General features: G+C 36.2%; 1 protein-coding gene across 1 annotated transcript in view; it reads left to right on the forward strand.

Moving 5' to 3' along the window:
• The window catches only part of AIDA (axin interactor, dorsalization associated), a 36,259-nt gene that overhangs the window by 3,254 nt on the left and 18,232 nt on the right, over positions 1-14,773 (forward strand). The window contains exons 2-4 of the mRNA XM_045537092.1: positions 3,745-3,814; positions 10,068-10,121; positions 10,864-10,918. Coding sequence (XP_045393048.1) covers positions 3,745-3,814; positions 10,068-10,121; positions 10,864-10,918 — 179 coding nt within the window. The remainder of the gene's footprint in view (positions 1-3,744; positions 3,815-10,067; positions 10,122-10,863; positions 10,919-14,773) is intronic.

Here is a 14,773-nt window from a genome sequence, read left to right on the forward strand (position 1 = left end):
GTCTGTAACAAGATGAAGAAAGAAATTGAAAACAAGCATTTCAAAACTTTACAGCAATTTGATGTCTTCATGATCTTTTTTCAATTGTGTTTTATGAAAGTATTAGCTTGGAACAGATTAGGGGGGAAAGTGTTCCCTTAACTACAGATAGTTTGAGAAGCACTAATTTCTGTGTCGTGAAATGCTATGGTGTTTGCATCAGTTACTTGTTTATGTGTTTAAAGTCTAGTTAAAACTGTCCCTTGAGAATAGTCCTGTTTTACTTGTAGGCACCTTTGTAGGGTGAGATGAGTCTCTAGAGAGGAATATTTGACACATTTATCTCACTTTTACTAACAGAATGTCAGCTCTTATTTTTCTCATCTAATATCCTTAGCATGTAGATTTTCCCTCACTGAACAGATTCAGATCTTGCTTTGTGAAATGATGTACTTTTTTGTGGATACAGAAAATTAATTTTTTGCCCAGGCTTTAAAAGTTTTTTTTTATTAAATAATTTTATTGAGGTATAAGTTACCATGAAATTCTCCCATTTTACATGTGTGATTTAATGATCTTTTAGTCGAGTTTACCACGTTGTGCAACCATGACCACGATCAAATTTCAGAACATTTCCATCACCCCAGAAAAGATCCCTGTGCCCATTTGCAATCACTCCATACTTCCACTTCGGCCCAGACAACTACTAGTCTATATTCTGTCTCTTTGGATTTGTCTTTTCTGGACATATATGTAATCTGAATCCCACAACATACAATCTTTTGCATCTAGCTTTTATTTAGCATGTTTTTAAGGTTCATCCACGTTGTAGCATGTATCATTATTTTCTTTTTATTGGTGAATAGTATTGCATTGTATGGCTATTCCACATTGTGTGTGTCCATTCACTAGTTGATGGACATGTGAATTATTTCTACTTTTTGACTGTCATCAATAATACTGCCCTGAACATTCATTCACACCTTGAATGAATGTCTTTTCATGTACTTATTTTTCCCTCTGTAAGTCTTGTGAAGTGTCTGTTCAGATGTTTTACCCATTTTTAAATTGAGTTGTCTTTTACCTGTTAAGTAAAAGAGTTCTTTATGTATTCTAGCTGTGTATTTTATCAGTTTATGACTTGACAATGTTTCCTCCTAGTCTGTTGCCTAATTTTTAATGACAAGATTCAGTCTGAGTTTAGCATCCTTCCTTTCTACTGACTGATAGCATTTATTTGAGCAGTTTGTTTAGGGCTTTACCCTTTTTTCTGACAACGATCCTGCTTAGGTTGACAGCCACCGTTAGCAAATTATGTGTAGAGTTATTGAAATAAACTCATTCCACACTGTAACTTCCCTGAATTCAGGGATGCGTAGTTGACATTGCTAAGGATACAGACTGTGGATTCCTTCATGCGTACTCTGTGTAGGTGTTAGGTCAGCAAGAGTTAGAAAAGAAACCACATACAGAACAAAGACAGTGGCTATACATGTTTCCATTTGTACCCTCTCCTGTAGAGAATCCACCAAAAGTGAGTCTGTGAATGACATTTTAGGAAAAAATATTACGGGGCTTCCAGCTTTGGGAGAAAAGAAAGAAATGGACGGCAGGAGTTTGATTAAGTGACATGGTGGAGCTATTTTGTCAGAATTTCTTGGTTTACTATGAGGACGATGCAAACTTTCCATAGATTGGATAAGCAATAATGAGCTTTATGCCTGATCTTTAAAGATATGATCTCAAAGAACTCCCATCTAGTACTTTTTTTGTTCCCAAACATAAACTGTCTTCTGCAATGGGCTTGGTAGAAAATCTAGCACTTGCTACTCTTTGTATTCCTGTTGCATAGTTCACAATGTGCTTGGGAATTTTATTTTCAAATTCTTTTGCCAGTTTTTTTTTTTCCTTGCAGATTTTTTTATTGATGTAAATATCACGTAACATGAAACTTGCCATTTTAAAGTGTGCAATTCAGTGGTTTTTAGCATATTCACAATATTGTGCAACCATGTCCATCATCTAATCCCTGAACATTTTAGTCACTCCCAAGAGAAACCCCGTACCTGGTGTTAGTCACTTCCAGGGCCATCACCTCCTGACAGCTACTGATCTTCCTTTTGTCCCTGCAGATTTACCTATTTTGGACATTTCATGTAAATATAATCATATGATATGTAGTCTCTTGGACCTAGCTTGTTTCATTTGGCATGTTTTTTTTTTTTTTTTTTTTTGAGACAGAGTCTGGCTCTGTTGCCCAGGCTAGAGTGCTGTGGTGTCAGCCTCGCTCACAGCAACCTGAGACTCCTGGGCTCAAGCGATCCTCCTGCCTCAGCCTCCCGAGTAGCTGGGACTACAGGCATGCACCACCATGCCCGGCTAATTTTTTTCCTATATGTTTTTAGTTGTCCAGATAATTGCTTTCTATTTTTAGTAGAGAAGGGGTCTCGCTCTTGTTCAGGCTGGTCTCGAACTCCTGACCTTGAGCGATCCTCCCACCTTGGCCTCCCAGAGTGCTAGGATTACAGGCATAGCATAATGTTTTTGAGGTTCATCTGTAGCATGTTATCAGTACTCCATTCTTCTTTATGACTGAATAATATTCCATTGAATGGGTGTATCACATTTTGTTACTCTCTCAGTTCATGGGCATTTTGGTTATTTTCACTTTTTGGCTGTTATGAATAATGCTGCTGTAAACATTTGTGTACAGGTTTTTTAGGTGTACAGCTAGCATTTTGGAATTGCTGGGTCTTACAGTAACTCCATGTTTAATTTTTTGAGGAGCTACCAAATTGTTTTCCACAGTGGCTGGCACCATTTTTTATTCCCACCAGCAACATTTGAGGGTTCCAATTTTTCACATCCTTGCTGACACTTGTTATTTTCTTTCTCTCTCTCTCTTTAAAATTATATCTGTCCTAGTGGGTGTGAAATGGTATCCCACTGTGGTTTTGATTTGCATTTTCCTAGTGTCTACTGATGTTGAGCATCTTTTCATGTGCTTATTATACGTTTTTATATCTTTTTTGGAGAAATGCTTATTCAAATCCTTTGCTCAAAATTGTTCATTTTATTGTTTATTTGTAAGAGTCAGTGCTTTGCTTTTTGCTATCTCAGAAATAGCTTTGGATCTTCATTGTTGACTAGTAACATAGATCCATCCTTAAAAACTTACCCAGGGCCCATCTGTTGTTTTTAAGTATGATGATAATCAGATAAACATTGATTTCTATTTCTGATTGGTGGAGAACTTACTTTATTTTCATGAAAACAGGTTTTCAAAAGTATATTTTGATAGAGTATTACCATTTTGTCATTGCCCTAATTTGAATTTGGACTAATTTTATCAGCAAATTGATGATAGATGGATAAAGTATCTGTGTTTGGTACTATCATTGGTGCTCACTGGCAATGTTTGAGCAGAATCTGGACAACTACTTACTGGCTTGTTAGAGAAGAAAATCATGCATACTAAAAGAAGTTGGATTAGATGCCCTTCGAGATTCTTTCCAGCTCTAAGATTCTGGGTTTACTGCCTAGAGCTGCGATTTGTCCCAGCGAAATGCTATGAAAAGTATTATATCTTATTTACATCATCACTGTGTAAAGAATTTGATTCTAAAAGTAATGTAGATTTACACTTTGAAAACAGAACACAGTGTTATTGTACTTCGCGGTTTTTGCAAAGATTTAAATTGTTTCTCCTTGTTGCAATTACTTGCTTTCCTTCCTTTCTAAAGGATGTGTGTTTTCTTCTTACAGATTAGCAAGACATCTACAAAAAGAGGCCCAATCCCAACACAATAATTCCGAATTCACAGAAGAACAAAAGGTACCATAAAATGATGTCTAGATACATCAGATTCCATATGAAAAGGGTTCTGTCTTTCAAGTCCATTTAGCAAAAACAAAACAAAACAAAACAAAAAACTGTTATACTTAAGTAAAAAGAACGGTAACTGATTATGCTTTGCCTAACATTAATCATTTAGAGATAACATGAGACTTATCACTTAATGAATTTCTTTACTCAGCAATTTGGGCTTTCACTTTAGGGGAGACCATCCGTGGTCTGGTTGAAGAGTAGGGGACCCCAGAGGCTGGAGTTTGTCTAAAGTTACTCGGGGAGATAGAGGATTGTGAGTAATTGCATTTCACCTGAACACCTGTTTAACTCTTAACTTTCACAACTCCTTATCCACCTCCTCTCAAAACAAACAAACACACAAAATAACCTCAAAAAAACCAAGAAACCCAGATGAGCAAACCAAAAAAAAAAAAAACAGCCACTGAAAAAAATCGGTTAAAGTCAAGAATTTGGCATAAAAATCCATTAACAGAATAAATGCATAAGGTTGCAAAATGTTTCTTTCTCCTTGAATTAAAATTTTTGTGTCAAGTTGATATTCTAAACTGCTAGAGATGATGAAAAATGGGATACTTAAAAGAAGTGAAAAGAAATGGGAGGAAATAACTCCCATTTTCTCCTGGCTCTGAGTATCTATTGTTAAGTCAATTTTTAACCTTGTAGATAGTGGGGGGGGGAGGGGAAGTCTTTCATGTCTTAAGACAGTGTGAAAACTATGGTGACTTAATTTGCTCTTGTTCTTATTTTGCACAAGGAGAGTGAGAGTGATTTTTTTGTATACTTTTTAAGTAAGCCTAACCAATTTATTTTAGTCCATAGGCCTGTGTTCATTTGACTCTTATTTTTAGGAGCTTGGGAGGAAAAAGCCCCCAAAGATTAAGGTTAGCGATTTTTTTATACAAGTTAGTATATTTGTATTTTAAAAATATTTAGGATCTACTTTATCTAATGTGCTCTTTTTTTTTTTTTTTTTGGTATGTTAAAAAATATTACATTGCTACAATTTAAGGGTATTTTTCTTTTTTTCTTAATAATTGCTAATATCCACAATAGATTCAGGAGATTTGGGATTTTAGCTCTGGAAAATAATTACTACAGAGGAAATTACTGATTTGCTTAAGGAAAGGAACAAAAACTGTATGCTTTATCACCTCGATACAATTTGTAAAATTTCTCTAGGAATTGATTAGGAGATGATCAGCTGGCATCACAGAATTAGGAGGTAAACTATCTAAATTTTGACAAATAGAATCTCAGATTTCCTAGCATGTAAATTAATAGCTAACAAAGTATGTCATGAATATGGAAACAAAATGAAAACTTAGGGAATTAAAAAAATGCTTAATGACTCCGTATTTTTTAATCGCCTGTTTGCCTTGAGTTACATATATGCTTAGTTTTCAACATCTGTTGTTTAGGTATAGGACCTATGAGCCACATGGCTGCAAAGTGATTTGACCTTTTAAAACATGAAAATTGTGAAAAAAAAAAAAATGCCATCAGGAAATGAGCCTTGTCATATGATGATGATTAGACTCATGAAAAAAAGTTTACCTGTTTTTTAATTTTCTTTAACTTTCTAAGATTGAAGCTGGTGTTTGATGATGCTATTGATTCTTTAATTGGTAGCTGTTCCTTAGCAGCCACGTGACTGCTTTTTCCAGCTTATCTTTGGTTCAAAGATCCCCAGATCTTGTGTCCCAGAAGGACCAGGAAGCAGCATGACCTAGAGGAGGGAGCAGAGGCCTGGAGTCCGAAGGCTTAGAGTCTTGTATTCCGGCTCTGGCCTCAGTTTTCTCATGTATGAAATTAGGGTTTAGAGAACCCTAAATGATCTTGAAAGGTACCCCTAAATCTTGTGGAGACCTCTACCTTTTACGTATTCTGTACCTCTTCCTTTTCTGGAGGCCTGGTTTGAGGTATTTACTCTTTATACTACCTGCCTGGGGGGCATTGGTGGCTGCCAGCTGAGGCCTGCCTGTTCCTTGGGCTTAGAGAAGGACCCCTCCCCCAGTCTCTCTGTACTGTATTATGACTATAAGGCCAGTTGTATGCATTTAAAAGTTTGATTTTCTTTAAAAATGCAAGTGGAACATTCACAATGGGCCAGAAAACGCGCACTGACATGTAGGCCTCATTTGCATGTGACATAAGGAAAAAGTTATCAGAGGCTGCAAGTTCATAAATGATTAGAAAACAAAGCTCTTGTGGGCATGTTCTGGGAACACTGGTTCTGAAAAATTAATAGACGTTATTGGAACAAAGAGTTTGTGACTTCTCCGGGCTTTTAATATGTTAGCATGTATGTTGAATATTTTAAAAGAGTTTGGGTATGCAGTATTTAAAATGTATTTGGTTTTGGAAGTCTCCCTTTTCCCTCCATAGGACGTTTCGTTGAGTTCAGTGTTCTGAAACATCATATGGGAAATTCTGATATAAAGTGTTGGCTCTGCAAAATTAATTAAATGCCAGACCTGGCACGTAAGCAAAAGGAAAAACAACTCCATTGTGTTTTCCTCAGAAGAGGAAAGTGGAGAATGTTCCTTACATTATTCTAAGCAAAACTGTTCTTTACGTTTTCTATTTTGAGTTGTATTCTTTATGCTTTTACTGTTTTCAGTATTTTTGTAGCAGTGGCAAATTTTAGAATGATGCCAACTATTCGATAGTTTGTGAGACTTTGAAAGAAGATTTTTTTTTAATCCAACCACATTTCTAAAATGCTTCCTTTGTGAAGATTTTTAGAGTCTACCTCACAATGAAATCTCAAAAATATTTGATAAATAAATGCTTTTTTGGATCTTAGGTTACTGAGATTTTATTCACATATGAATATTATTTTAAGATAAGGCTTCTTTTTTAGATGAATCCTAATTTTTGAGAGAATAACTTACATTTCCATAATATTTATTTTAAATCTAAAGAACTCTAAAGCAGGACCACTGATCTCTCTAAAGTTGAGTGGCGATAAATACTATGAAAACTTCGTATGTATTTTCTTAGTATCCGCAAGGATTTCTGGTGTAAAATAAGAAAGTTCATGATTCTTATTTGATCCTCCCTCATGATTAGTTCACTTAGCTTTCGTTTCATTTCCCAATAGTTTTGTCATTATAACAACCGGGTTTGGTAGCCAACAAACAGCTGCCAAAAGCTTTCATTCCACTGAGTTCCCTACTTTGGTGTAGTAGATTTTCTCATGTAAGTTTCTGGACAGAATAGAACATCCTGTCTCATGATGCTTAGAAAGTTTTTCCCTGTTTTGAGTCAAATTTGGTGGTAATGAGATTTCCAGCACTATATGCTTGTTTTATATTTTATAGGGTTCCCCTTTCTACCCTCCCCTTTCTCCCCTCCCCCTCCCCCATCCTCAGCCAGACAGTAGATGGCTGGCTGTTCAAATCTAGAAAAGTAAGTCTAGATTAAATGAGACTATACTACTTTATGTGTATTTTTTAGAACTATTTTTCCTTATATAAATTCAACACATTTTAGCAACATTAATTTAGCTCTTTAATTATCCATTTTTATTGTATCTTTTCCTTTAACTGATCTTTGGAGCTATCACTTTTCCTAGCAATGACGAAGTAAAATAGCCAGTATTCTGAAACTAAAAGCATTTTTCATTTCCATACCGTGTCAGGTATGACCAATTAATTTGAATGAAGCGCTAATAAGTCAAGTCTTACCTAAAATTAAACCTCACTTACCGTCAGTGCACATTAATTGTCAATACTGTGCTCTTCTGGCACATGTGAACTTGTGTTTCTCAATCATTTTTCTGAACCATCTATTTCTAAGAAAGGTGAAACAATTAGAGTAGCAAGCACTTGATTTGGACATCAATAAATTCTACATGTTTTAACAGTTAATGCTACAGCTGAAATGGTAGTGTTTCACTCCTTTTAATACTGGGGTTGGGTGTGGTCCCTTAAAATAGTTGTGAATAATGCCTGTTGGTATTTTGCCATAGTTCAGTAGATTTCTGTATAAAAAGCTATTGCTTCTGCTTAACTTGAAGCAATGCTTAAATTTAAAATAATTTTAGTGGACTCATAGTTGTGACACTACAACATTTTACTTTAAATGTTAAAAGCATGAAATCAAATGGATTTTGTAATAAAGAAGGAAAACAAGTTAACTAATATTTTTTAAAACTTATTGATATATCTCAATACAGACAAAATCGTTTTTAAAAGATCATAAAAAGTTATAGCAGGATAGTATTTAATGTAAGTGTATTGGTTTGTTATATATATTGCTATATTGTGTAGGAGGCACTGATGTCCAGGGTGAGTTACTTAACCTCTCTGTGCTTCGGTTTTCACAGCTATAAATTGCTTATATCTGACTCACATGGCTATAGTGAGGATTCCATGAATTAATGTTTATAGATCGCTTAGGAGAGCCTATCACTTAGTAAGTGCCCAGTAGTTGTTAGCTATTATTGTTATTATATTTATGTTTAAAATTATTTACTAGTTTTGTCAGAGTTGAGTGGTATATTTGAACAATGATTTCAGGATATTAGATTTTATGTAGAAAAGACTTGCTGGTTTCTATGCAATATTTGAGAGGGTGAATAAAATCTGCTATGAGTATCTTGAATCCTTTTGTAGTTACTATATATAAATGTAATTTTCTACTCTTTAAGTTTTCGGAACAGAATTGGTCATTTTCTAAATTCTTATATTGGGATTAAAAAGAATTTTTAAAGATTGTGGAGATGGTTAAATATTGTTACTTGTTCCTTGGCTTCGGTTCATATCTTGCTCAGTAGTGGTTTATTGTGTGAGTTGGTCTATCAGCTTTCTGTTGTAGGTACGATAATTGTATAGTGCGCACTATCCTAAGTGCTAGGGGCCGGGACAATACTTGTTACTCCCTTTTGCTCCTCATTTGCCTTCCAAAGAATATTGACAAAAGAGAAAACCCCCAAATACAATTTACTAAACTTTTGAAAGTCATCAATACATTTAGAAAAACATATCCTTTTTGCAGAATATTTCATTGTTCAGGCATTGGAAGCATTGTACATAAAGACTTCACTTTCATAATCTGGATTTATTCCTAATAAAAGCTTAAGAAATATCTTTTTTGGAAGGACTTAAATGTCTTAATGGGCATGATTCTGCCGCCTGCTCTTATATCTGTTTCTTCTATGAATCTCCTCCTTTCCATTTCTTCTCTACTTACTCATATTTTTGTCCTGATTACTGTTTACCTGGATAGTTGAAATAACCTGATTGATTTTCCCTTTTCTGTTTTGTCCTATGTATGCTTTTTGTCACAATCATCTTCTTGCAGGCCAAATCTGATAGAGTTACATCTGTTCAGAAACCTTCTGTGTAACCGATTGCTAAAGTAATCACAGATTTCTCAGCTGGTCCTTGAAGGCCCACGTCAGAACGACTACCCTCTTCTCCCAGCTTTTCACACCTGTCTCCCTGCTTTCAGTTTGGGACTTTCGGTAGTTGGACCATGACGATTTCCTAACTCTTCAACTTTAGAAATCCTCCTAGTCATTGGGGCTTGATTCCTACTACAGATCTTGTTCTGTTTCTTCAGTACCTGTAATAGTTCACGTTGCTGAGACTTACACAATCAAGTGTCTCTGCTTCACGTGTGTTTTATCTCACATAATAGAACGTGTGCTTATTAAAGGCAAGGACTATGCCCTATCATTTACATCCATTTTATAGCTCACCATGTTATATAAAACAGATCTGACTGTAGAATTGTCCACTGCTCATCACAGATACTGATTTGGCTTAGTGTTGTCTGTGTATTTAATTCAGTGAGTCAGGGTTGGACTGAAGTCAAAATTATACGATTGTGCTAACTTTCAGATATTTTTATTTTATGTCTGTTAGTGAACTTCAGGCTTTATGGAGAAGAGGAGGTGAGGCTTGGGAGGGAAGATGTCAGGAAGCCTTTTCATTGCCCTTTGAATCATCTCTAAAGCTGTCACCACAGCAAACTTGATTTGGAATTCACTGTTGCACATTAGGTCAGGAGAGAATATACACTCACCTTCCTTCCCTTATCTCAGCCCTTTGCCTCCTGTTTCTTTTCTCTAAAGTCTGCAAGATGCTAGAAAGAAATAAAACTTACCTTATTTAAGAGAATTATAGATCTCATCAATAAAAATTACCTTGATTTTAACAACTAACACTTGTAATAATTTTGGTATTTATAGCTTCTTTTTTTCCTACAGAAAACCATAGGCAAAATTGCAACATGCTTGGAATTACGAAGTGCAGCTTTACAGGTAAATAGGGTTTTTTTCCCTTCATTCTAATACATGGAAAATAAATTATTCTGAATTAGTCTGATAAAACATTAGGCACTTATGCAAAAAGCAGCTATTGTCTCAGAAGATTTTTTTAGGCTGGGCGCAGTGGCTCACACCTGTAATCCTAGCACTCTGGGAGCCCAAGGCGAGTGGATTGTTTGAGCTCAGGAGTTCGAGACCAGCCTGAGCAAGAGGGAGACCCCGTCTCTACCTAAAATAGAAAGAAATTATATGGACAGCTAAAAAAATATACATAGAAAAAAAATTATCCGGGCATGGTGGTGCATGCCTGTAGTCCCAGCTACTCGGGAGGCTGAGGCAGGAGGATCGCTTGAGCCCAGGAGTTTGAGGTTGCTGTGAGCGAGGCTGATGCCACGGCACTCTAGCCCGGGCAACAGAGTGAGACTCTGTCTCAAAAAAAGAAAAAAAAAAAAAAGATTTTTTTAATAATAGAAATTCATTTATTATACTTAAAAGATTTAGTTTGTGTTTTATAAACTGCAAAATAAAAGATATGACTTCAATTTCTTTCTGTTACTTTTAGCCTCAATGTTCCAAGAATGCAAAAATAAACAAAAGCCAGTTTGGGATTTTTCATTTTCCACCTTGAAAGCAAGAAATAGATGCCTTTTGAATATTGCTTCTTGCTACTTAAAAGACTTAGGGTACAATGAAATCTTTGTAATAAAAAGATGTAATATGCTTATTTTAAATTTAGTCTACACAATCCCAAGAAGAATTTAAACTGGAGGACCTGAAGAAGCTAGAACCAAGTAAGTTTTATTTTATATTTTTCAGTGATGTTTACTCCTTCAGAAAAATAGTTAATTATAGATACTAAGATATCATAGATGCTGATTTTATTTATTTCTGTTAATATCTCATCCTAGGTGATTTTTTTTTTTTCTTTTTTGGTGCTTTTATAATTCCTGTGATGTTTGTAGTAATTATTGTTTGGATTTCACTGTCATTATAGAATATATGAGATTGTACCTCATCTAAATATGTATTAGCCTCTATTTTGTTTTATTGACTTTAATAAGACTATAACTACTTAGGTAAACATTTACAGCAGTGTCTAGCGGAGAATATAAAGCCATAGTTAGTGATGGTCATTTACACTGTGTCATTGAAAACTACAGTCCAGTTGGAGCTCCTCTACAAAATATTTCCATGTTGTCTCCATTTTTCTTTCCCTTCTTTAAAACTTAATTGGAGTAAACAATTCCTTCAAATGTCTTGGTGGTTCGGATGATGCCAGATAAAGCTTTTTTGCTGATTCAAATGGATGTTCTTTTAGGGGAAACATTTGCAATATGGGCAAAAGCACAAGAGTTGAATATAAGACTAAATGTAAGTTTTCATTGAAACAAGATTGTGCACACTAACATTTTTATGTAAATAGGGAACAGTAGGTTTTATTTATCCATCTAAGTCAAATTTATAAGTTGGGAATCAAAATCATAGTATTTTGAAACAGAAAGGCGTCTTAGGAGCCATGGAGTTGAGTTCTCTCACTCTGTAGTTGAAGAAAAGGGTGAAGTGACTTGTCCTGTTTCACGTCAACCCCCAGTAGCTGAGCAGGGCCTGGAACTCAGGACACTGGTCAGACTAGCTCTGTCACAGCAGTGCCATCCTGCTGATGTCCCCATGACTCAGGTGGGAAAATGTGTCTCATAAGAACTAAAGAAAATGTTCATACACATTCTGCAAACTACCAATTTCTGATTCTTTTATAGCTAGTCTGACAAAGACACACATATCATTAAGGGAGTTGCAATATGACTGTGACTGCAGGTCCAGGAAAGAAGGGAGTTCTCAGAGTCTGCACCCCAGGGCATCTGGTTTCTGTGGTTTTAGTGGGTGAAGACAAGTAACCAAAAAACAGGAGCACGTAGCAGATTCGTGTGTGACTCTGGTAGCTTTTCTGCAACTGTTAGGTGGTCATATTTCATCTCTCAGAACACTATCCTTCTGAAAACGGCAAGAATTATGAGCCGTGTCACTTTAATACTTTTAATTACTTTATGTAATCCAGTTCATAAGCTTTTTGTTACAAGACATAATTTTGTATTCAGAAATAGTTCTTACCTGTATGTAATATATATAGGAATGCCAATCAAATAATGTAAAATTTCTCACAAATTTTTATTTATAACTACTGCATTTTCCTGTACCTAGAATTTTGTTTTGACTCTTCTTAAAGCATTAACAAATACTTTTTGTAAGATTATTTTTAGTAGTAAATTTACTGAGATGTAATTCAAATACCATACAATTCACCTATTTAAAGTGAATGCAATTCAGTGGTTTTTATTAATATGTTAATTGTACAATAGAGTTGTACAGAGTTGTACAACCATCACCATGGTCAATTTTTAGGACATTTTCATCACCCCAAAAAGAAACTCGGTACCCGTTAGCAGTCTCTCATTTCTCCCTATCTCTCACCCTTCCCCCCACTTGCCAGCCTTAGGCAACAACTGATTTACTGTCTGTCTGTCAATTTGCCTATTCTGGACGCTTCATGTAAATGGAATCGTATCCTATATGGTTTTTCATGACTAGCTATATATAAGATTATTTTGAGAAAAGTACATCGGTGGCTTTAAATAAAAGATAACAACTATAGTTAAGATGTCTTTATTATGTAATGGCTTTAAAGGAAATTATCACGTTCAGTTTTTTAATGATAAAAATAAGATCTTAGCTTATTATTTAGTCACTAATTTCCATTAGTTTTTTTTTAGTTTGCTTCCAAACAAAATTTTAAGGCTCTTGAAGATACATAGGATGACTATAAAGATTGCAAACTGTTTATCCTCAGGTATTTATTATCTCTTCCTGTAAACATGCTCAAGTACCACTCCTGGTGTCTCACAGGATCTTTCATGGGTAATAATGGTTACCATTTTTTACTCTAGCAGCTGTGTGCCAAGCACTTGGATAAATCCTCTCAACTGCATTTTGCTAATGACAACACTGCATTAGCTCCTAAAGTGTTGGAGGAAGGAAAGCCCTATGTAAAATTTAAGGTAGAACTCCATTTTAAAAGGACATTAGAATCCCTGTTATTCTATAGTTGGTGAAACCCATCCCACAGTTACAGAAAATGAGAAAGGATGTATGTTTTCTTTCCAAAATTATTCACGTAAGTGAAATATCTGATATGCTCCACGCTTGTAAAAAGAAAATGTTGAGAGCCTATCAGGCCAAAACAAACATTTCCTTTTCAAAACATTGATACCTAAGAAAAGAAAATACCATTTAATTCCTTTACAGTACACATGGAAGATTTTCTTAATAACTGATGCAGTTTTCAACTTTTTTACTGATGTTTTGTACATATTTTAAGGGTTGATTTTTCCCACTTTGTTATTATTAAAATATCATTACTGTGTTTTTATTTCTGATGTAAATGACACATGGTCATTTTTGGTACCCATTCCCCCAATCTCAGTATCTGGCACAATATGTGTAAATGATTAATTGATATTTATTGAGTTGAATTAATAGTTTGCTCATAATGAACAATCAGTCATGTGCCAAGTTTAGAAAAGATGTTCCTATAATTTAAAAAAAATAGTACTTCTAAGCGAGAACAGAAATACAAGGATTCTAGTCAGCAAGATGGGAAAGATACAGGGAGAACACGTTGCCATGTGATAGTGCAGGCTTGTGCTTGTAGGTGCTTTAAATTTTCCATGTAATTTCATATGCATTGTTTGATTTTAATTCTCTCAACAGCCTGTGAAGGAAGTGGTTTTCCCATTTCCGGATTGTGGAAACTGAGATTCAGAGTAGCCGTGTGAATGTTCAAATCCTTGGCATGATTGTAGGGCTGGGATTTGATTTCAAACCTTGTAGCTTCCATCGTCTGCCATGTCCCCCCGGCCTGTCCCGCTTTTGAGAGCCGTGCAGTCCATTCTGTCCCTGAACACGCCTGCCTGGTCCCTGCCCCGGAGCCTGCGCTCTGCTCCAGCCTGTTCTGATCCTTGGGAAGCCCTTTCCCTCGAGCTGCTCGTGGGTGGGTCCTCTCATCTCAGGTCAGGGCTCAAGTGTCTTCTAGCAATTTGCTTTCGAAAGGCTCACCCTGTCCCCCTCAGCTAAAGTTCTCCCTCTCTCCACTTGCAGTTGCACAGCCGTCCTGTCTGTGTCCTTCGTCACACTGACCGCAATCTTACATTACCTTACTTACTTGTTGGCTTGTTTACTGTCTGCTTTTCCTGCCCAGGGTCCAAGATCCATATATGAGGGCAAGGACCCTCTGTATTGGTCACTGTTATTTTTAGCATCTAAAACAGCGATCGGAGCAGTATGGGTACTCAGTACACATTTGTTGAGAAGAAGAATGAGAATCTAGGCACGAGTCTCAGACTTCTTTATCACTGGAGGATTTAGTACAGAGCAGAGGTCCCTCACCTTTTTGGCACTGGGGACCGGTTTCATGGGAGACAGTTTTTCCACAGATGGGGAGTGGGGGGCGAGGGGGCGGAGCTCAGGCCATGATACCAGTGACGAGCAGCAGCTGTAAGTGCAGAAGCAGCTCTGCTCAAGGGCCTGCAACTCACCTCCTGCCCTGTGTGCCCACCCCCATCCCCCTGGTTTCCTGTGTTTCATGGAAGACA

This window comes from Lemur catta, chromosome 25 (assembly GCF_020740605.2).
Source record: "Lemur catta isolate mLemCat1 chromosome 25, mLemCat1.pri, whole genome shotgun sequence".
NCBI classification, from domain to species: domain Eukaryota; kingdom Metazoa; phylum Chordata; class Mammalia; order Primates; family Lemuridae; genus Lemur; species Lemur catta.